Source organism: Corvus brachyrhynchos, unplaced genomic scaffold (genome assembly GCF_000691975.1).
Source record: "Corvus brachyrhynchos isolate BGI_N302 unplaced genomic scaffold, ASM69197v1 scaffold44, whole genome shotgun sequence".
Taxonomy (NCBI): Eukaryota; Metazoa; Chordata; class Aves; order Passeriformes; family Corvidae; genus Corvus; species Corvus brachyrhynchos.
Genome location: NW_008238359.1, coordinates 5,328,051 through 5,351,384, shown reverse-complemented (window position 1 = coordinate 5,351,384; position 23,334 = coordinate 5,328,051). Strand labels below are relative to the sequence as shown.

Below are 23,334 nucleotides of genomic sequence, written 5' to 3'. Positions count from 1 at the left end.
TCCATCTTTATAGTGGTGGTGTTTTCTACCTGAGGACAAGGAGAGGATTTTTCATCCCCCCAGGTGAGTTGGAGGGTACTCAGGGCAAGTATCACTTCACTATGTGCTTGTCCTGGTCTTTCTCCTCTCCCTAAGCTGCTAGCCACTCTTGGAAACTGGATCCTCAGCAAATGGGCCTTTAGTCAGATCCAGCTAGGCCATTCCGAGAGTACGTTCTGTTCTTCAATGCACATGCACGAAATATAACTCTAATATCTTGCATTCTTTGGCAATTGGATACAGCAGCTTCCAGGTGAAAGCCAACTGCTGTAATGCAACTCTAGCCAAGCAATTAAGCTACATTCTTTTTTAACAGCTGGGGAAAGGGAGCTTTAATAGGGCTAGTCGTGTTTCAAAGGATAGAAGTAACCTACACAAAGATGAAAAAATAAAATTTTTTTCTTTTTCTTTTGTATTTTCTACCTACCTAATTCCCATGGCAGCTGGAAAGGTTAAACGTCTGAATCAGGAATTTACGTGACTTGTACCAAAAGAGGAGACAAGTGTTTGTACTCTGAGGCAGGAACAGGGAATGAAAAAGGGTTTAAGTGCTAAAAAATATCCATCTCTTCAGAGACCTTCAGAAGTGACTCCTGGATTTTTCAACTGGTATTTTCAATAAAGCAAATCTCATGCATCTGCAGCTCAGACAAATGTGTAAGACAAGGGGTATTTTTTCATAAAACCTGAGGCTGCTAATAAAAGTTAGGTCTAATCCAATGTACTGTGGAGCCTCCCAGAATCAGGAGCAAAAGAATGAAAAAGTAAATGTAGTATCAGAGCTGCCAGGAGTTACTTAGGTGCTGTTCTTCAAAAATTCCCTTAGCTAATGCCTGCAAAGACAGACACTGCCTCTCACAGTGTCTCTCCCTCTCACACTGTGTGTATCTAAATCTCAGCTACTCACCTCACAACAGGCACCGAACAGCAGCTCACTCAGAAAGAGATAAAGCACAAATTCTTTCACTGTAGTAACTTTTTAACCTCTTCAGTGTCAGCTGCTCTAATCAAACTGTAATCAATGAATGTTTTCCCTGTATGCAAGCTGTTAAGAGAGCTGGTTAATTGGCTCGCTGGAAAGATTTAAATCACATGAAACTTCCAATTGGTTTAACAGTTTTCTAGGGACTGTTGTGAGGCAGTAGCTGCAGAGGTACTGCAATGCAGCACAGCTCAGCTTGCAGACCACTGACACAGAATATGTTGCAAAAAATCTTAAGGCTACACTTTACCTTTTCACACTACTGTGGGGGAAAGGAACATGAGCATTTGAGACTAAAATGTGCAATAGAGCTTTTTAGCAGCTTTACTAGGAGACTAGTACTCTGGCCCCACTCCCAAGCAGTGTCTTTCAGGGCAAATTGTCACTATTTCAAACAAAGTTCCCTTTTCTTTAAAAATATATTTTAGCTTAACTGACAAAATGTTGCTTCTTTCTTAACTCCTTCCACACTGAGCTGTAACTTGTAACTTTTGCCATTAAAAATCAAAATCTGTCCTGAAAAAAACCTGGAAGTGTAAAATATGTTTCCCTGTGTGGTATATATTCCGGTTTAATTTCTACTTAATTGTTTAATAGGGACACACTGTTCCAGCCTAAGATTTTTTTCCAGGCTCAGTTTTTATTTTGCATTTACTTCATATTTGTGCAATATTTTAAAAGAGATCTGAGAGTTGTTAAGCTGGGAGGAAAGGTAAAATGCTTCTGATTAATAAAAATTGAAGTGCAAAGCTAAATATAAGTGATTGGTTCCTCTTCTAATTTTGTTCTAAGTAGCTTTTGGTCCTTAAATTATCTTTAATTTCATATCAATCATGTGCAGAAGATGTGAGCTTCACAAGAATATGAAAGGTTATCTTTCTGAAGCCTGCAGGGACTAGTTAGTGTAGATTGAATACATCAACAAACCTCCATATGAACTACATCCACAATGAGTATTAAGAGATCATGATGCTTAACATTAACTGACCTCCATTTACACAATACATGTGTGTACAACATGCAGTACACAGGCTATTTTCAGGTTTTAAAATAAAAGTAAGGAATCACACAAAAAGCCCAGAATTACAGCTGCTGTTCCTAAATATGTACTTCTACTGCTGAGCTCTGAGTTTTTTAATTTCTGTGATTTGTTTTCCTCTTGCTCTTAATAATCTTTCCATAACTTTGCTCACAGAATTTACATTTCTTCTTGGATTTTCACAGTGCTTTGCCTCTTCTAGTTCTCAGAGCGATGAAGGAAATAAAGGTGGTGAGTGTAAATGAGGAAAACAGGAATTGAAGAGCAGAAGAACCGAGGAGTCGGTTCTCCATTTATACTATCCCTTGTATTTCTAATCAACAACTTTGCATGAAATTGTTGTTTGTATCTTCTATTCTCCCTTTGTTCACAATATCTGTGCTCTTTTCCAGAATTTTCACTAAGGCTACTTTCATCTGAGGGCCAGGCAGCGTGGTTCAACTGAGCACCATCACCAACCACAGATCTGACAGCATTCAAAAAAATGCTGTGATGCTATTCTGTTTTATCTGAGCTCATCTCTGCATTTGCGTATTCCAAACAGGATGACAAAAAAAAGCACCACAATATTGATGGGAAAAGCTATTCAAATTGATGGTAAGAACTAGAGGAGTTACCATTCTTAGGAGATTTATTGCCAAGTCTCTAGACATAAATGTGAAGGAAGTTGATATGAGGCTTAGAATGGGATTCTGTTTGAAACAAGGAAAAACTTTGAAAACTGTTTCTATAGTATTTACCTAATTTTCTTTCCACAGCATAGGATAGTATTTATTTTTTGAGAAAATATCAAGATAAGCATACTGTAAGCCTTTCTTTACTGTATAAAAGTAAGCTTTTTCTACTCACTATTTTAATTGCTAATCATCAGCTGGCTTATAGTATAGACTGGTGCTTATATCATTGTCACTCAATACCCAAAATATCAATAGCTAAAGGTTTCATTGAATGTTTTTGTTTGCAACAACATCTGATAGCTTAATAATCTGGAAAAGATTAAGAAAACATACTGATTAACATTTGTAGTGGCTATTCTTGGATCTCCCCAGAAAAGCCTGAAGCTGTAGTAACAACTCAGAACTTCCACTGTGAAAATGGAAGAAGCTACAAGCCAACTTAACTTATGTATTTTACTAGATTTGGAAGCATTTTAAAGTGAGAAGCTCCTGAGGGAAGCACAGTTGTACAGTTTTAGGACTATTTTACAACTATGTTCCAACATAAGCAACAAGATAAGATACAGTAAATAAGAAATGAGGTATGAATTTCAAATAAAGGACAAAAAGAGTTCTGCAATAACTTTAGAATAGAAGAAGTATTTATGCTCATATAGAGTATGTTTGTCTTTCTGTGTGACCTATAAATTTTTAAACAATTCTCTGTGAAGGTTACTTAACTCTTGAAAATTTTTTTCATCTTTCTTTGCTGTTAGGCATTTCTCAGGAAAGAGATATTTCATTTTACATCTGATTTATGCAGTTTGCATTAACCAGCATCTCATATTAAAATGAAATACTTCAGCAGTAACACAAGACATGCTGGACAACTACAGAGTACCCTCATTACTTTTAAAGATTAAATCATTTACTATAAAAAGGCAAACTTTTGGGCCCTGTTCTTCCCAAGCTTCACTCTCTGTGGTGTGTTTTGAGCTATTTGGCTGAAACAGAAAACTGGCTTTGCTTCACTGACAAGAAGTCACACCGTTGGGACTAGTCTGCCCTCAACAGGGTTTTTGGTGAACGGAGCAATGACATAGGAAAAATGGAATAAATATGCAATATAATACCTGATGGATTTCATTAGCATCATTTGAATTGTATATTCACCAAAACTGAATTTGACACAGTACTGAGCTGCTACAATGTAAGGTACAAGTATGTCAACTAGAAGTTCGATTATAATAGGAGAAAGCTGTCAAGAGTTGTGTATTTTTGTGTATCAACAATGGCACGGAACAACTGTGACATTCCAGTGATTGCTACAAGTACCCAGACACCATGGTGATAATTGCAGTGTAAAATCACCAGACAGCAAACAAGACTACTGGAACTAATAGGAACATGGTTTCATTCAGAACCCAGTGCGGATCTCTATCTGTAATGGAATTGCTTTTCAATACTTCTTCTTTGAAATACCGCTGATTATTACTCATGCCTTTTTATATTAATATGTTCTATTTATTTAACTAAAGAAAGATACTTTCAATTTCATTTGCTCTCATCTGCCCATTTCTTAGTATGGCCTAATTTATTCTCTTTGGTGACTCAAGGGCAGATGAACTAATAAATGGATACTTGATTCCAGATCTGAAGCACATTTGTACATTCGACTAAAACAGAAGCTGTTTTTCTGTTTCTGTGCTATCATCAGGATCCAAAAAAATGAAGGAAAGTATCATATTGGATAAATTCTGGCAGTACTAATTCATCTTCCCTAAAAAGCCCCAACTGACTAAGCATGTTATTAGAGCTAATGTTTCACCTGAGACCTACATATCTCCTAGGCTGGGCACAATCAGGCAGAACCAACTTGTGAATTGAGATAGAACTGCCTACTGAAAAACATAACACAGTGCCAGCAAGTCTTCACAGACATGTGTACTTGCTGAATTAATCTGGCAAAGACTTTCAAAGTAACAACTGCTGCAGAGGAAAACCACCCTGAGTTCCAGTCAGAAGGTAATATTTCTCTCACAAATTCCTTGAGAACCTCAGATAGTCATTTGGGTCACTGCTCAGGGACAAAAAGAAGTTCTGACCTTTAATTCTGAACTCCAAATCAATCAGCGCCTACTTCTGTCCACTGAAACTAGCTTAACCTCTAGACAGCTAAATATTAGCAAAATTTGAATGAGATGCATCTTTCTGATGCTTTTATTTAGAAAGCTGTCATTTTCTCTCAATAAGTAGTTTTTATCCAGGCCTAATGGCCCTGAAGGTACAAGGACACTGTCATCCAACAGTAATAATGGGAAGCTCTACACATTCTGCAGGAAGCATTTATCTTTGTCTAATTCTAATCTGACTGTTTGAAGTGATGTCAGATCTTCCTGGCATTTCTGTTCTCTCTTAACCTGTCTTTTGCATTACCTATTTCCAGGAAGAGAATAGAAAAGAACATAAAATGAGCGCTAATGACAATAAAATGATTAACTAAGTGTTGATTACTGTCTTATTATATATACACTTAAAGAGAGCTCCTATAGTTTCATAAAACGCTTCTAAAAGCCAAGTCTGTGACAAAAATACAGCCACTTCTTTGGGACAGAATTGTCACTTTAATTTTAATTTCAGATAACTGCTGGTGATAGCTGGGAAACTCGCTATCTACAGCAGCCTCATCCTGTTAAATGAGTGGCTCCAAAGCACTTCTCTTTTGCCATCTGCCTTTCAGGTGGTTATTTCACTTACCCTCTGGCTGGTATTGTGCTATGATTGTTACCGTCTGCCCTGCTCCTTTGAGCGCAGCCGCAGCCTGCTCATGGGTAGCGCCTCGGAGATCGATGCCGTTCACCTGCGCAGGGAATGAAGATAACAACAGGTATGAGGAGTTTGGCTTTAGGCAGGGAGACAGAAGTGGGGTTCTACTGTAAATATCCAATGGATGTAAAGGTCAGATTGCCCAGATGCAGAAGCAAAATCGAAAAGACTGAGAGGAAATTTCCTATGACTGGCCAAGAAGATACACACTGGTACCACTCACCCCACAGTTTGACTGTGCTTATCCATGCAGATTCTCTGACTGCTATTTTTGGGTGTTCCCTGCTCTACTGAGTTTACATTTTTGGTTGTCTCTTCATCAAGCACTATCACTTAATACATTAAGTTCAAAAGACAATTTTTCTGTAATGCTTGAAGGTCACTGTAGAATACTGCAAGCAAGGAAACTGCTCCTTCAGACAAACTCTGCAGGGCCAGTCAGTAGCATCAGGAAACCCATAGATGCATAGAGCATGTCTAACAAAAGCTGCTTGTTGCAGAACTTTCAGAGCAAAAACCCCATCTACTGTTTTCTGTTCATGCAACTCCTCCGACCACTGCCTGGAAATATCCCGTATCCTGCACACGACAGCAATGGAGTTGCTATCAGACACAGCTTCCTCAACTCTGCCTCTTCAACATCCACAGATCTTTCCATAGGGTTTCTTTTTCTTAATCAATTTTGGCTGCACAAGAAATAGAAGAGGAATAGAGTAGAACTAAGTAGGAAGTCCACCCCTAAAACTCAGGGACAGTTTCAGAACTCTTTTGATTTGTATTTGTGATACGTTTTGTCAGCAGTATCCCAAAGAAGAGACAGAATTCACATACAGATTTATAAACTACTCCAGTAACTTGAATTCTGCTTTCCAGTGGGAGCATTACTGTCTAGCTGTACTGAAGAATGTGAGATTTCTTTTATTTATTTATGTTTGTATGTATGTGTTTATTTATGTATTTATCTGTCTTTCACTTCTACAGGTTTTCACTCTATAATATTTTAGTGAAGAACAGGGAACTTTTGTCATATAGCAACCTCAGAAGGACAGAAATCCTTTTCTGATTGCTGAAGAAAAGAAAAAGAAGGGTGTTGGGGTTTAGTTTAGTCTTAGGTTTTCCTGTTAAAGGAATTTTCTCCCATATGCATGTTGCTAGGGGACAAATAGCTGTACTTAAGAAAGACAAAAAGGGGAGTGGGGCGGGCCTGGCTACTCCTTTGTCTACACCTGGGTGTGGGGTCAGTTCGCTCTGAGCGTCCGGAGAGAGAAGCTGCAGAGAAAGGAGCTGCTGCTTCTTTCTTTTTGGCCGTTCTTTCTTCCTGCTGGAAACAACGCCGGGACCCCAAAAGCCGCTTTCCCTGCCCTGCTGGAGACCGAGCTGTGGCTGCCCTGCTCCGCTGCTGCTTCGAGCTTTCGCTACGCTGTAGCCCTGCTCGCCCTGCCTGCCTGGGCCTCCGTGGGTTTTTCCCATCTGGATACATCTCGTCTGCCACCTGGGATTTGCGTCCATCCCTGAGAGTCCAGGATCTGCTGCCCAGGGCTTTGTGAAGCCTTTGTTCCATCCCTCCCCGGGATCCCAGGGCACTGGTGCCGCGTGCTCCCCGAGCTCGCCCCGGAGCGCCCCCTGCAGCCGCGGGGGAACCATCGCACCTGCCCTGCTCACCGGGAGCCGCCAGCGCCCCTGCCGGCTGCGAGCGGAACTGCACCCGAGGGGAAAGGGCCCGACAGCCGAGAAGGCTGGGACTGGGTTTGTGATTGCTGTTACTGCCATAGTTGTTGTTGTTTTTGTTTGACTGGTTATATACATACATATAGAGAGAGAGTAAAGAACTGTTATTCCTATTTCCCACATCTTTGCCTAAAGGCCCTTGATTTCAAAATATAATAACTTGGAGGGAAAAGGGGTTATATCTGCCACTTCAAGGGGGGCCTCTGCCTTCCTTAGCAGACACCTGTCTTTCAAAACCGAGACAAAGGGAAATAAAGGGCAGGAAGAGGAAAGTGAACCATGCTATAACAAGCAAATAGGCTGAAACACTAGACCCAAATTCTCATCTATAGCAAATATTTGTGTTTATGTTTACCAAGTACTACTGCAAGATGGCTAAGCACATATTGAAAAGATGGGGGGGTTTAATTTAAATTTTAACAACTTTTTAAGGATTGCAAAAATAAATTTGATTCCATGGAACTTTTTAAGTAATAGCTACTGAACTTGTTATGAATACATTTACTTAGGTCAATAATGTTTAGAAACTGGCCCATCTTAACTTGCTGTCTTTCATCAAATTTTAGAGAATGTGATGTTTTGAGAACACAATTATTATTTACCACGGAATCACAGAGTCATAGAATAGTTTTGGTTGGAAGGGAATTCTAAAGCCCCTCTGTAATGAACAGGGACATTCGACTAGACCATGTAGCTCAGAGCCCTGTCCATCCTGACCCTAAATGTTTCCAGGGATAGTGCACCCACCACCTCTCTGGGTAACCTGTGTCTGTATCTCACCACTGTCATCATAAAAAAATTCTTGTTTATTTGCGTGACAAAATCTAGTCCTTTCTAGTATGCAAACAACATTTAGACTATTGCTCTTAGAAAAACTAATTTGTGATAGCAATAATATAAAGCCCAGGAGATACCAGAGTTTCTGATCCAGAAGACTGCATGATACTGTAGAACTGTTGACTGTACACAGAAATTATGAGCATGGGGCAAATATAACATAAAAACTTCATAATTTAACACAGGAATCCTCACTTGTCCCAGCTCCCTGTGATGTTATAATGGTTGGTGGAAGCTTTCAAAAAAAATGAGCCAAAGGTTCAAAAGCTTCCATTAAAGTCGTGCACAGAAACCTCTGGGAAACACTCACTGAAACTCAGTCTAGGAATATAAGACCCTAGAGAGCAATAATTAAGTGCATTCTAAAAGAACAAAGGAGAGAATCAGAACTTTCTGTGTCATAAAAATCTAACATATTTTAATTTACAACAGTGAAAAATATCTAAAGAGGGAGATGATGTCAGCTAGGACTTTGCAACCTCTGTGGAGAATACCAGCTTCCTGTAAGGAACACAACTTAGGCTACTGCTGTAGAAAAAGAGGTGCTGTTCCCTACTTTTTCTCAGTGATGGTGTTATGACACTTGATGTTGCATTGCACTGAGCACAGATGTACCAGCACTACAATCACTCAATAACTCTGCACTATAGCCATGGTTTTGTGAAGTCTGAGCAGAATCCCTAAATTTAGGAAGCACAGTGCCTGTATCATGACATAAAGGAAACATCAGCCTTGATTCTGTGTCTGAAGAAGAGAACTTTGAAGCCAACTAACCTTTCCTTTAATAGAGACCTTAGTTCTAATCTGTGTGCTTTTCCCTTTCATAACTGGAGTCCTTGAGAGAGTCCCACAAAAGAATAGGATGATCTGAAGAAAAGCTTAAAGGAAAATTCCTGGATTCCTGAGCTCCTGAACTGGGGAGATGGATATAGATGATGTCACCTGGTCAGCAGGTTCCAAGAAAAAAAAATTAAGTTTTGTTCAGGCTTAAGTTTGAAGACTGTAGATTATGAGAGGACACAAGCCTTTCTTAAGCAACATAGGAAAACACTGTGGCAGTCTCTAAAAGTCCTGTTAATAGTAGGGAAGATTTAAACATCATTAATAAATCCCAATAATCTCTCTATAGAAAAAAGGAGAGGACGTCTGAAAGAATAAGGAAATCACATGCTTATTCTCTTTCTCCTCTGAGAAACAATAGTTCTGTGTCTATGTGAGCTAATAAGTACAATCCTAATAATGCATCAAGACTGTGAATATAAGACAGGAATTTCACTGAAGTTTTTACACAAACATTTTTCACTTCTCCACAGAAAAACAAGAAGCTGCTGTAATGGCAGCTGACTACTTTCTGCCCTTTGCACCTTTGTTTTAGAAGAAATGATTGCCTAAGGTACAAACACAACACATTGTAGTGAATGGATTTCCCTGATAATAATTTCACTTTTCTGTTAGGATATAAGTGGGGATAGACACTTGAAGACTTAGAGGCCTGAGTGGCTGAAATCAAAAGAGCAAGGAAAAGAAATTTCAGAGAAAATAACACATAAATTTTATCTTCTGAAATTTTTATCTAGGTGATAATCTAGCTAGGCAAACCAGATTAAGTAATGTTGAACATTAGGTTGACTACATTAGGTTGCCGAAACAGTGATCTCCCTCTTGAAGGTGCACAGCTGCAGAAAAAAAAATCAAATAAGCACTGCCAAATAGATAGGGAGAGGTCTGTTTGCATGCTATTTTACTCACCAACAGTGATAGAATCTCACTGTAAGATAATAGGTATTAATTTTAGAAATGATTTATAATCTAGTTTGACTTTGTAAAGAACAAGAAGAGTAGATGTTAACTTGATTTCTGGGTATCATTTCCCCCTACTTAAAAGCAAATATAATAAACTCCCAAACCTTCTAGTTGAAAAACATCATATTCATGTAGCAGCATTAAATCTTGATGAAAGGCACCATTAGTTTATATGTTTTAATCAAATTTTTACCATCAGAGCAAAATGAAGAAGAATTTGGAAAGAATAAAATGAATAATACTCAGTCTAGTTTCTTCCTGCAAAACAATATCTTAATATAATGTCTCATAATAATTGCGTGCAGTGACATTTTTCCCAATATGATTTCATTGCAAATTGTTAAATCTGATTAAAATGACTGCTTTTAATTAATTTAACATAATTTTTTTTAAGAATAATCAGTAAAAGAAAGTTAAAAAAAATCAGAAAAAGGTGCAAGTGTGTGCAGGAAAAGTTAATAAATATCAAAGGTGTTTTGGTTGTTCGTTGTTTTTGTTTTTCTACAATAAACAGACTTGCTTCTTTAGAAAGTATTATACAATAAGCAAAGTAGCTGTTCTGAGCTTGACTGCACAGCCCTAATGTCCTGGCCCAGGATGAACTTGACTGCACAATTTCTGATGCCTAACTTCAAAATGAATTTGACATAATGGAAATAAGAAGAGCCTGCAGCTTATACAGAAGTCTGTCTCTTCTGCGTGCTGCGGCAAAAAGCTGCTCAAAAGCTTACAAACAAAGAGGAGTGCTGCAACAGAAGGTTAGAGGTGAAAACTACAGTCAAAATTAAATTGAGATGGAGAAAAAGATGCAACAATAGCTCACAGTAATTACTGGGCCTTTGCACTGGTTGACTCAAAATAAAGCATGATCTACTTCATTTAATACTGAATCATAACTGAAGTGAAAGATCAGATTTACTTTTTGCACAGATCAAACTCTTACAAAACTCGAAGAGTTATATTTCCTCCAAAATATTTGAGTAGTCCTTATTAGCACAAATTGATTGTGTTCTGAACAGATCTGTTGCTGTCTGGTTGTCTTCTAGAAAGTGAACATGATTTGTATGTAGGTCATTCAAACAGAAGCTAGCAGAATAATCTGGTTTATTTAGCCATTTCTTTCTTTAGGCCACCTTATTTTGTGTTTGTACAGTGGTTAAATGAATACTTGGAACACCTTGTTGGATTGGAAAAGAAAGGAAAAACACATCCTTTCCCGGGGGAGGAAACATAAAGGATTTATTTTCATTTCTTCCTTAAGTTGTCACTGACATAGTACATGCTTTTATACATTAAATTAAAAGGTGAAGGAAAGGCATTCTTTTACCACGGAACAAACAATAGAGCAGAGTTTTCAAGTTCTGTCTAAATTCTTTTCATAAAATAAGAGCTTTTGGTGCCTGAAAAAGCAAACAGAAGTCTGAATAATGACAACTCTTTACAGCCAGAATTCCTATTGTTTGCATTCAGAGAGGATACAAAGAACCCTATTTATCTGCCGTAATTTTGCACATCAATTTAAATATTCTCAAGCATGTTATCAGGAGATGAGAGGAAAGCTGGGCCATGCTCTCCAGCAGTCCTGCTTAGTCACTGGGAATGTAAAACAGGGAACATTGGGAAAAAGCCCATTAGGGATGACCTGCTGGGAACACGTCTGAGGAAGACCTTCCTCACAAGCAGGTGGAATAACCATTCTACTCCACGGCCCCCACAACTCTTGACGAATGATAGAGCCCACCAAAAAGCACAACTCTAAGGAACCAGGGCGTGTCGCCAAAGTACAGCCTTTGAGCAGCTTTTTGCAAAGCGAAGGCCACACATCCTGCCTGAGGTTGAGGCTCTGCTGGGTGCTGCTGGAAGAGCTGTGGAAGTAAAGCAAGCTCAGCACCATGGACAATCTGGGACATGGTTGTGGGGGTGGCACCCAGCAGAGGAAATACTGATATGCGACAGTCTTTGCCTTGCTACTGAAAAAAAGGTTTACAAATAGAAAGATAGAAGAAATGCATGGGGGAGTCTTCACTCTCCAGCTTAGCTTTTGCTATAGTTTCAAGCTTGCTTTATTGCTTTTATCTCACTTTTCTCAATTCTGATCTTTTCTGAGCCTACACTTTCTACTGTTTAGTTAGAGCTGCACAGAGAAGCACAGTGGTTTTCTCATTCTCAACTCCACTGAAAACATAGGATCATGTCCTGTCTGTTATTCTCCATGCCCAGCATCCTCCTTCTCTCTTTTTATGGGCTAGCAATTTCAGCAACCTTTACAATTTTCCTTGTCTGGCTACCTTGGAGTTACAAGTTTTGCCTCTAGTAAGCAGTTCTTTATGCTCTGATGAGCTGGATGTTCTAGAGGCAAACCTCTCTCTGGAAAACAAGAACCACCATGGGGGTATAAGCTGTATCATGCCTTTTTCTGCCAGGAACTTTAAGGAGGCAGCTAAGCCAAAACAAAGAGATATAAAAGCATATTTGAAGCAGAAAAAAAAAATTATGTTCTTGAAGAGGTGTCTTGCACACACTGCCTTTTACAGTAGGAACAAACAAGTTTTCTGACTCACCAGACCACATGAATCATTCCAAATGGCACCTGTTAAGCCTAGAACCATAGGCAAAGACGTTTTAACCCAAACTGTACAGAAATTCTGATACAAGATCTGCTTCCCATGTGATTGTAGCTTTTATGAGTGATCCCAGATTTGCAAACTTTGAAGTAATTTCACTGAAGTGACATCTTAAGAGCCATTTCCCCTCAATTCCATCAGAATTCCTCAAAATTAGTTTAATAAATAGAACTAGTTTAATAAGTAAATGACAGCATATGAAAAGGTCACATAGGCTCCCTGGAGCCTGAATGGACATGAAACTTATTTTACTCAGATCACTAAATAGCTACCAGATTGTTCAAGTACCAACCTGAACTGGACGGGATTCAGCAACTACAAGGTGATCAAAGACATTTTGTCGTATTACTAAATGGTAAAGTTCAGACAAAGGAACACATACTTTTTGCATATTAAGCCAACTGGTATTACCAGTGAAAAATACTAGCTAACTACACAGGCCAGTGTTTATTAACTGATTTAAAAATAAATATAAACAATATTTTTCATCAATTTTATACATGAAACATCCATCAAACAGAATTGTTAGTAAGAATATTAGTTACTGTTAAAATGGAGAGCTCATAATTAGCTCTTAAATTCAAATCTAGTCGCTACTTTTTTATTTTCTGTCCTTCTGTGTGGTCACTCAATTCCTGCCACCACTTAATTTCATGGATCTCACTACAGCGTCATCTTTACAAGCATTCACACATTCCGTTTCCTTTGCAGTTCCTGCTCTCTTTCTATTCTGAATTGGTAAAATATCAAACTGTCCCTCCTCCCTCCTACAGCTTTTACTTTACACATAACTGTTACTTCCATTCACTTTCCTGCCTTTCTGACACATCCCTCTTTCTCTCTAATTCTGTTTTCAGCATTTGTATTTTCTTGTCTCCTGTTCTCATCCTGGGTCATTTAGACATGCCCTTTTAGTAGCAGTTATTCCATATACCTTGGTGTCCATATACTTCTAAAAGGTATTTTTCCTTATGCAGTAACTGTTTCCTAAATTAACTCTCACATTTGCAAGTGTAAGTGAATGGATATAACTAAACCAGCATTGTTCAATTTTACTCATAATGCTGCAGAGTTTTTGCTTCACATTTGAATTTCAAAGGATAGTATAAGCAGAAATAATGATTGAAATTCTCTTGCTTCTGAAATGAGGTAAAGGTTTCCTTTTTAACAAGTTTCTTATACCTCAAAGATGATAAGAATTTAATTTCAGCTCAAGCCAACAAGAAATAGGTACTTGGGAATTGAAATAAAAAGGCAAAACAATTTTAGAGGCTGCTTAGAGACAGAAGCGATGCTGAGCACTGAGTTAGTGATGAATTCAAAAACTGATATCCTTGCCTTGAGCTCTGCTTGATAGGTGTTTTCATATTTCCACATCACAGAGTAGGGCACTGTGGCCTGTGAAAGGTAAGACAGCCATTGGCTGCTGCCATGGCAAATCCATACTGATCTCAACCCAGTGACCAGGAGGCAATGTGTCAATGGCTGAGTGGTATTGTCTTCCTGGAATGATGTAAGTAAATGTTCAGTGCTCACATTTCATATTAAAACTCCCCTGAAGCACAACATTCATAGTTTACTTGTGGCTCTACAGATGAGGATTATGACACAGACACTTTGAATAGACAAAGCTACATACTCTCAAATAAACCATGTTTTTTATAAGCAGTGGAAAGGAAATAGCTCATGTATTCTCTAAGTGATTTTCCTTTTGTTACTGTTCTGGTGGCTTGCTTGATCAGATTCTTATTTTTTCAAAAAGATCTCAGAAAATTCTTCCAACAAACTATTGCAGATATCTCTCCAATACCCTATTTAATGGATGGCCAATTTCCATTACTTTGCAGCTTGTGTCACAAGATAATTTTTTTAATCACTCAGAAACCCAAAACTGACTGGGCAGAAGAGCAGAATGATTCCTGGAGACTAGTTAGTTTGAGCACAAGGCAAAAGTCCAGCCTGAGGCAAAGATCTGAATGAATAAAGCTCAGGGATTTTAGCCATTTTGTCCAGCAGTAGCAGCTTGGCTTTCACTTTTACACTGTGGGCCTGGCAGTGCGGCAACACCGAGGGGTGCAAACCTCATAACAAATCTTCAGTCAGATGTGACATAATTCTGCTTGACAGTGTTACACCAAAATTGGCCAAGTCAGAATGTCTGAATTGAATGTGCACTCCTCCTTAAACTACGAGGAGCTGAAGAGCAAGCAGTCTGGCATGAGATAATTTCTACTCATTGAGGCAATAGTAAAATGAATGTTTTAGAGCCAACTAACGATTTCATCACAACAGAAATATACAGCCCCTAGTCTAGGCCAATTTACTAGCTGTGTATGACACAGAACTGACAGGTCTGATAGTTAACACTCTTTAGGGGAAAAAAAGACATACCTATTCAAGAGAACTGTTGGTATAATTTGTTAGCTTCTGATCATGTGCTTGGAAATGTGATAGTAAAGTTAGGAAACGCTACATCAAGACAATTCCAATGTATGTTATAGATTGCAGAAAGATGCAGGTGAAGAGTTGTGGTGGGGAGAGAGAAATCCAGCTGGAAGACAAATTCCTAGATTAATGAGATGAAATTATGCAGCAATATATGCAGCATTCCAGAATATTCTGGCAGTATTTTTTTTTTCCCTAGAATCTTCATTAAACTTGTATTTTTGAAAGTAACCTATTTTGTTTTGAAGTTGCAAAATGGCAAGTCTATGAGCTTCTCTGGCAATACAGCCCAGTAGCCGTGATTACAAAATAAATGCCTCATATTTTGAGGCTGACTATGTCCAAGCTCCACTTCCAGCCATCGGATTATATGTATCTACCAACAACACTGAAAAACAGTTTGCTACCAGCTCTCTTCTCCAAGATTGACTATTTCCAGATGGAAGTGTTAAAATGGACACAGTTCATACTTCATTATAATGCATTTTTACTGTCAAGGGGGATGCTAAGATTTTCCTGACATGAGTTCTAAACTCCACAGCTTCATGGGAAAAGAGAGTCTGTTCTTTTCAAAGAGCCATTTCTTTAAACACATGAAAGAGAAGCTTTTCAAAAGCATAAATCTGTTTGCACCCAGTTTCTCTTCACTGGGTTCCCAGTTGCCTTCTGTACCTTTAAATCTCTCTTCTTGTTTGGGGAAGTTGCACGGGTGTCTCAGTTTTGTGAAATGTTTTTGGCTCATCATGATGACAGTGAGTACTGAACATATGTCTGCATGCATTGTGAGGGGTGAAACTGAGTTTATCTGGAAAAGGCAGAGCACTGTGCACCCAGATGATCCCATATAAATATAAAGAGGTTGAGAACTCTTAGAGACCTTTTACCATTTCAAACTCATCCTCAAATCCCAGAATTCCCAGCATTGTCAGCAATATCTGAACTTGTATTAAACAACTGTTTTGCCCCAGATCTTTCCATTAGCTCTTGTCATGACAACATCTTCGCTTTTCTCTGCTTTTCTCCAGTTATTTTTTAAGCTTATGACCTGCTACTCTATGAAGATGTTGACAGGTAGCTTACAGGGGCTGCAAGTTTGCAGCAAGATGACATTTATGGCTTCTTCTGTGAACCTATGAACCTGTGACTAATGTTCTTTAAGGAGGAAAATTACATTTCACAATTTATTATTGAAAAATTCATCAGGATTATTACTCCTTCTGTTGTTTTCTAAGTATCTGCAAATAGACTGATTATTTCTCCCAGAAGTTTTCCCTGAAAATTGGGCAACCTGTTCTATGCTCCCAAATATTCCTTCAGTTCTTGAATAAAATTATGAATGGTCTGCATTGAATAGTTCCTTAAATATACAAGAATTAACTTAATCTGTTTATAACACCTAACTTGTCTAAATTCTAATCTGACTTTGCCCAAGTCCACTTTAAAGACTTTTCTGTTTCTTCATAACTGCCCTAATTGGATAATTGTGGATCCATCTGTTTTTAAAGACAAAACAACAAAAAAATGCATGGAAGGTTTGAACTCTCATGGTCTCACTTTTAAACAATCTTTTTTCCAGCTCTTTGGGAAATTAATTTATTGCTTGGTTTTCCATTTTCATCAAACATTTTCTTGATGCTTTTTCTAATTATTGAAAGTACAGACCATTTTACATCTTGCCCTTCTGAACTTCCCCCCAAATTTTACCTAACATTTCTACTTTTTTAAGGCTTGGGCTGTTATTACCACAGTGACTAACTCAGCTTTCACTTTTTCAGTGTTGATTACTTGAGTTTCACAATGGTGACTGCACAGTAAACTGGTTTTGAAGTTCATGTTACTTCCTCGTTCCCTTTCAGCACAAAATCATAAAAATTGCCACTACACTATATGGTTACTCAAGGGTAAGTTGGGTTTCATTGTTTTATTCTCCCATTTTTAGGCCATTCTTCCTTACTGGTGAGAATAAAATCTAGAATTATCTGACTTATACTTGTTTTTCCATATTCTTCATCAAAAAGACTAATGAATGTTTGGTCTGTTTGGGTGGGATTTATTTCAATAAAGGGAAGTTATGCCAAATTCTATATAATCTGTGAAAACAAATATAAAATTTTACAGAAAAATGGTCATCTGACCCATGTAAAATGTCTGCTTTAGGGCAAGGCAAGTTGTATTCAGAAGTGGCTACACCTTTCTGTTAGCTACAGAGGGGGCCTAAAGAGTTATATACTCTGTGCTTCCCAACATGACCAAAGCCTGAATGTAGATTATTCCACTACATACTTCTAAGGAGCTTAATCTACCTGTCCTTCCAGTTGATGTCATCCCATTAACATATGACAATGCCTGTGCTCTCAGCTCTTTCCTCTCCAGAGGTTTTCTTTTTACAGATCTGTCACATATATCACCTACCATTCAGTATTGATCCTTTGTGTAGCAACACATTCTTGCTTGATTTTCAAACAAATTCTACTTTAAGAGAGTCCAGTCAGGTGCACTGATCTACCCATTTAAATCACTGTTCTGATCATATATTAACATTTTCAATATACTCCAAACAGTGCTCTATACATAACTACAAAGCAAGTTTACACAGTAAACATACTGACTAAATAGGATTAATGTTAAAAATGTTACAGGAGTCTGTAGGAAATTGCAGCTAAAGGCCACTGAATTTGATAGACTGTCCCACGCCTGAGGACAGAGTCAGACACCACTCACACTACCATGCTTCACCATGGAGAAGAAAGCATCCTAAGGATATGGTCAGGGCCAATGCAAACAATTCCTGTAGGGCAAAGGGAATATCTGTTACAATCCTGACATTACTACACGAGCGACAAACTGATGATCCAAGGAGAAAAGATACCCGGCCCTATAGAGATGTTTCAAACATTTTCCAAGACAACTGCATTTCAAAAAAAAGAAAATCTGAGAAGGAAAACCAGATGGTATTTTCCATTTATCTTAGTTTTGTAACTAGGTAATGAAATACACTATTTTCCCTAAGCAGTTTTACTGCTTTTACCATGAACAAAAAACCATTTTAAATTAGAAAGCTGAAAGCTTCTCTGTACCCAAGTAAGGGAAGTCAGTCTGAAGATTAAATATAAGTGTAGCAAATACAAAGCATAAATATTTGCTATAAGTAAGCACAGGTTCCATCCTGCTCTATAAGGTCACTTTTAGAGTAGAAATGGAAGAATGCTCTTTCTTCAAATGCATATTGTATTTTTGGCTACAGGTGTGACTGAGAAGGTGGGTAGGAGTTGTGTGGGAGGAACCAAGTACAAAGAAATGTTTAAAATGTTCATAAGGGATAGCAAATGTCTCACAAAAAAACCAACAGCAGGATGATGTACAGACACAAGACAAAATCTGATCAATATAAGAGATGACCTTCCCTCTGCAAGGGAGAACCTTGTATAAAACACCAGACACAATACTAAAGTAAGATGCTCAAATACTGGTGTTGTAAACTAGGTTTATATAGTGCCATGTACCAGTGTCAGAAAACCCCATGTCAGAAAACCATCAGCCCCTTCCCAATCCATAGTTATTTCACTCTCAGAAAGAAGCACGGGAAAAAAAAGATAGTGTCTTTCCCCATATATTAATACATCCTGATACTACACCAGATCACCAGGAAAATCACACAGAATGCTTTGGTTAACATCATTCACCTGATTCAGGTTAGATGAGAGGGGAAATGGAAGTGTTACAAGAGTACTACATGTCTCTTTGCAGTGCAGCCTGTTCTTTTTCTACTCTTTCCTGGTGCTGTTGAGCAATAACCCTTCAGAAAAGTTGTTTTATTTCCTTAAGGTAACCTGTGGATGCATTGCCTGGGAACAGTCATCTCACTCCAGAGCAAGCAGTCTACTTTTTCTCTTGATTCTACTTTCAGGCTCCAAGTCACGCTGCATCCAGCCATTGAGAACATAAAGCATTTCTACAGGAGAATGAAATAAAACTGATACTGCCTTTATGCTTCACGATTTTATGTTACTTTTATTTGCAATTAAGGAAGCACGATGTTAGCTGAAAAAGCAAATATATATTAAAAGGGCAAACCAACATGAAATGTGAGACTCAGTTTAAGACACCTAAATATGGAGATGAATGCATGTGGTGTTTAAGCTTAAAAATCAATACAGGTAATAAAGCTTACAGAGAAATTCAGCCTGCTCTACACAGCTCACAGTGGGCCAGCTGAACTGTTCTCTTGCCTCCTTTGACATTAATGGCAACCAGACACCCAGCAAACATGCAGATGTCTAAATGTAAGTATCTTAATCTGAGGTTTAACCTTGACCAAAACCAAAAAAATTCAGTAACTTCAAAAGTTAAGATTCAAATGCAAATACTTGCTGTTAACCCCTTATGCCTATTAATTCACTGTAATTCCTTCATTTGTATACAACTTCAACTTGATGCAGCCTTATGGAAAACTATAAAACTGTTTGAAAAGAAGTGTCAGCATGGGAACTCAAGGAGCAATATGCAGTAACTATTTCTGTGAAATTGTAAATCTGAATTTTGTTGCTGAACTTGCACATCTAAACTAATTCTCTGTGGTTTAGGTCCTGCACCTATTGAAAAAATTGCCTACTTGGCACTGAAAATGCTTTAAAGCATTCAGGCTAGGACACCTAAAAGAAAGACTTGTGTTTTATCAAGATTTTGATTTGAGATTGTAATGCAAAAAACAATGTGGCCATTTTTCTTTGAAAAGGACTGTCCTGCTTTTCCTGCCTCCCCAGGAATTTCCCCTAAAAATTGCAATTCACTATGCACATCTTTCCTAAAACGGTAAGATTTGTACTGCTTTCTGTCAGGGTGTAGGCACAATGGGTGGCCATTTTATGCATATGGCTCATGGAAATAATTTGTTCTAATGCAGGTGGTTTTGTCTAACCAACACTGGGTTCCCATTGCTGTTTTAATAGGAAAAATATCCTTTAGCATTGGAAGTGCAACTTAAAACTGCAAGAATAGCATCAAGGAACATTACATTTTATTTTTATTGAAGACTGCATTTTCCTAACAGATGGAGAACTTGGGGTTAGATCTGAGTTCAAACACCCTCTAAACTTGGCCCAGACTTCTAAAATGACTTTAAACAAATCATTTAACACACTGGCACCTCATTTCTCTGAAAGAAATAATTCTTCCATTGATATTCTGAACTGTTTCCTTTGGCCTGTAAGTATCTGAGACAAAAATTAATCTCGGTGCACACAGCATGTAGTAAATCAAACATTAATGTCAATTAGCATTCAAAATGCTACTGATAATAGTTACGGCATACTTAGTAAGGGGAAAATAGCATATAGAGGGATATATTCTAGTACAGTGATGAATTTACATTGGTGATGTATGTGTTACTTCATTTTAAAGGCATTCAGAAATGAGAATGTTTAGTTGGGTGGTGATTTGAAAGAGTATAATGAATTATAGCCAGAATAAACCAACGTTTTAAGAAAACCTCTTCAGGAGGGAACCCCATCTTCTCATGAATGTAACATAAAAATTCATTTGTGGGCTATTTGAAATGTTTTACTATCTGACATAGAAGATTATCCATGATTCCTCAATTGACCTTCAAGATTCAGATAGGATTCATTTGTTCTCTCTGCACAGAAGTATTTGGAATATCAGCCTTCTTTCTGAGATAATTTTCAAACATTTCCAATTAACTGAAAACAGAAAAAACCCTCTGTTAACCCCGCTCTTTATAAGGTTTCAGCCAGTTTCCAAAGCCAGACCGCTGTCATTACTGATCCTGGGCCGCCACCTGGCGGCATCTGGGAAAAATAAATCCAAATTTCACTCGTCCATGGGGCCAAGGCTATGGCACCATCTTTCCCAGTGCTTCTGTAGGGCTGTAGGGTTGGACCCCTTCCCCTCACATCCCGACAGTCAAGCAGAAAGAGAGGCAGAGATTATGGAATTTGTCCAAGCCTTGTGGGCTGACTCTGGAATTATGTATACACTCAGTGTATCACTCCAAGGAATTGCACATAAAGGCAAAGCCTTTCTGGGTCTCACTGGTGGATTTGCAGTCTATTTTAGGTATTTTTATTGGTATTTTCCCAAAGGTGAGAATACACACCTCTCTACCAGTCAACATTGCCATATTCACAGCACAGGCATGAATTAGGAGAGTGCATGTGATCCTCACTGTCCACCTGGGAGACCGAGGCTTAGGAAAATGAAGCACCCTGCCTATGGTCAGACAGGAGGACACCAGCTAAATTGATTAAATTGAATCATAGAACAATTTGTGTTGGAAGGGACCTTTAAATGTCACCTCCCTTGCAATGGGCAGGGACAACAAAAACAATGAAAGAAGTAGCATTTTGAAAGATAATAAATATTTGAGGGATAGGCCAGAAAGCAGGTCACAGCAAGTTTTACAAACATGTAAAATATCACAATCGAAAAGCTCTTTTGGCTTCATTGTAGTTCTGCAATACCAATCTTACAAGAAATTAAATCCAGATCTATAAATCACTTACTATGCTTCCTATCTGTAAGAAATTTAACCAAGCTTCAGCCGATTAGAAATAGCAGCTTTGAGGGTAATATTTGTTCTTGTAAATCAGTTTCTGAGGGATGAGACAAGAAGGAACAGAGAGAAACAGACTTGTTTTTTTGCAGTCCTTATGAAATTAAGGTGTCTGGGACCCTTCACTAGACAATGGTACAATTAATGAGCTCTGTGCATGAAACTGATTTTGTTGGAATATGGAAAAATGGATCCATAATAGTTATTTGTGACTAAATAAGTAACAAGGGCCTGACTGGGTGATTGCCTGGGGATACACACGCAGTCTAATTTAGTAATAATTTCCATCCCTCTCTGCTCAGTGAACAAATAAACAATTCTTGCATGACAAGTAAATGCTGATTCAACACTGGTAACATTAATTAGAACTTATGGAAGACATCACTACAAAACAGACAAAATTAAAAATTCTACCATGGCTGCATCAAATAGTTCTAAATATATCCTGCTTAAAAATAAAATAGAATGGCCTTTTAACTTTGTATTTGAACTTCTGGATTTTTGAATACAATGTACTGTGAAAGGCTTTGATCTCATTAGTCTCTGTTAGTCAGCCCTATTTTGCTGCATCTAACCGAAGCAAAATAAATTGCATAATTGTCCTAAAGAAATTTCCATTTCTATTCTTCGGGTTTCTTGTCTGTGCTCTTCCTGGCACACGCCTTTGACTTCCTTATCTCTTTATAAGGGTAACTTTATAAGAGTCTATTTTGATTTTCTTGTAGTTCCATAGAAACTTTTTACTTGGAGAGCTCTTTAAGGCACTGTTGAGAAGAAAGGGTTAAAAGCAGAGAGTGGAGAGGAGAATGGGAGATTCCAAGAGACCTTGCAGGTGGGAATGCCAAGGCCTGGAGAATACCAGTGTGGGAAACCCCATATACTCTGCCCACTGCTGTCTATCCTCTGTCTCTCTGTTCTGAGAAGTAGAGTTTCTGTGTAGAGATAACATTGGTGTTTTGAGGGACTTGGAGGAACTCTCAGGGACATGCATGAGCTCCCTGTTTTGGGAGAGAAGATCAGAGCTCAGAGGCCATAAAATCTCAGAGGTCATAAAAAGCACAGAGATCATAGCATGGTCCTGGAGGACATCCACATCCCATGGTCCTGTCCTGGAGCCTTTGGCAGAAGGTGTCTGGTGAGACTCGAGGTCGACCACTGGGATTTTGGAGTTGAAGCTACAGAGGGTCTGAAGCCAACTACACTCCAACAGAGAGGGAAATCTTGGCAGCCTATGAAGGATTCCAAGCCGCCACAGAGGTAATTGGAACTGAGGCACAACTCCTCCTGGCACCTCGACTACCAGTGCTGGGGTGGATGTTCAAAGCAGAGGTTTCCTCTACCCACCATGCCACCGATGCCACTTGGAGCAAGTGGATTGCTCTCATTACACAGCGCGCCTGTATCGGAAAACTGAATCGCCCTGGGATTTTGGAAATAATCACAAATTGGCCTGAAGGTGAAAACTTTGGTCTCACTGATGAAGAGGAACAAGTGACACGTGCAGAAGAAGCTCCACCGTACAACCAACTGCCAGCAGAAGACACACGCTATGCTCTTTTCACCGATGGTTCTTGTCGCATCGTAGGGATGAAACGAAAGTGGAAAGCAGCTGTATGGAGTCCCACATGATGGGTTGCAGAAGCTACTGAAGGAGAAGGTGGATCAAGCCAACTTGCTGAACTCAAAGCTGTTCAACTAGCCCTGGACATAGCTGAAAGAGAGAAGTGGCCAAAGCTCTACCTCTGCACTGATTCATGGATGGTAGCCAATGCTCTGTGGGGATG

General features: G+C 38.6%; 1 protein-coding gene across 28 annotated transcripts in view; it reads right to left on the bottom strand.

The window, feature by feature from the left end:
* Nucleotides 1–23,334, bottom strand: part of DLG2 (discs large MAGUK scaffold protein 2) — a 1,005,290-nt gene that overhangs the window by 194,988 nt on the left and 786,968 nt on the right. For all 28 annotated transcript variants that reach the window (XM_017735865.1, XM_017735859.1, XM_017735860.1 and 25 more), the window contains one exon: nt 5,474–5,576. In XM_017735865.1, coding sequence (XP_017591354.1) covers nt 5,474–5,576 — 103 coding nt within the window. The remainder of the gene's footprint in view (nt 1–5,473; nt 5,577–23,334) is intronic.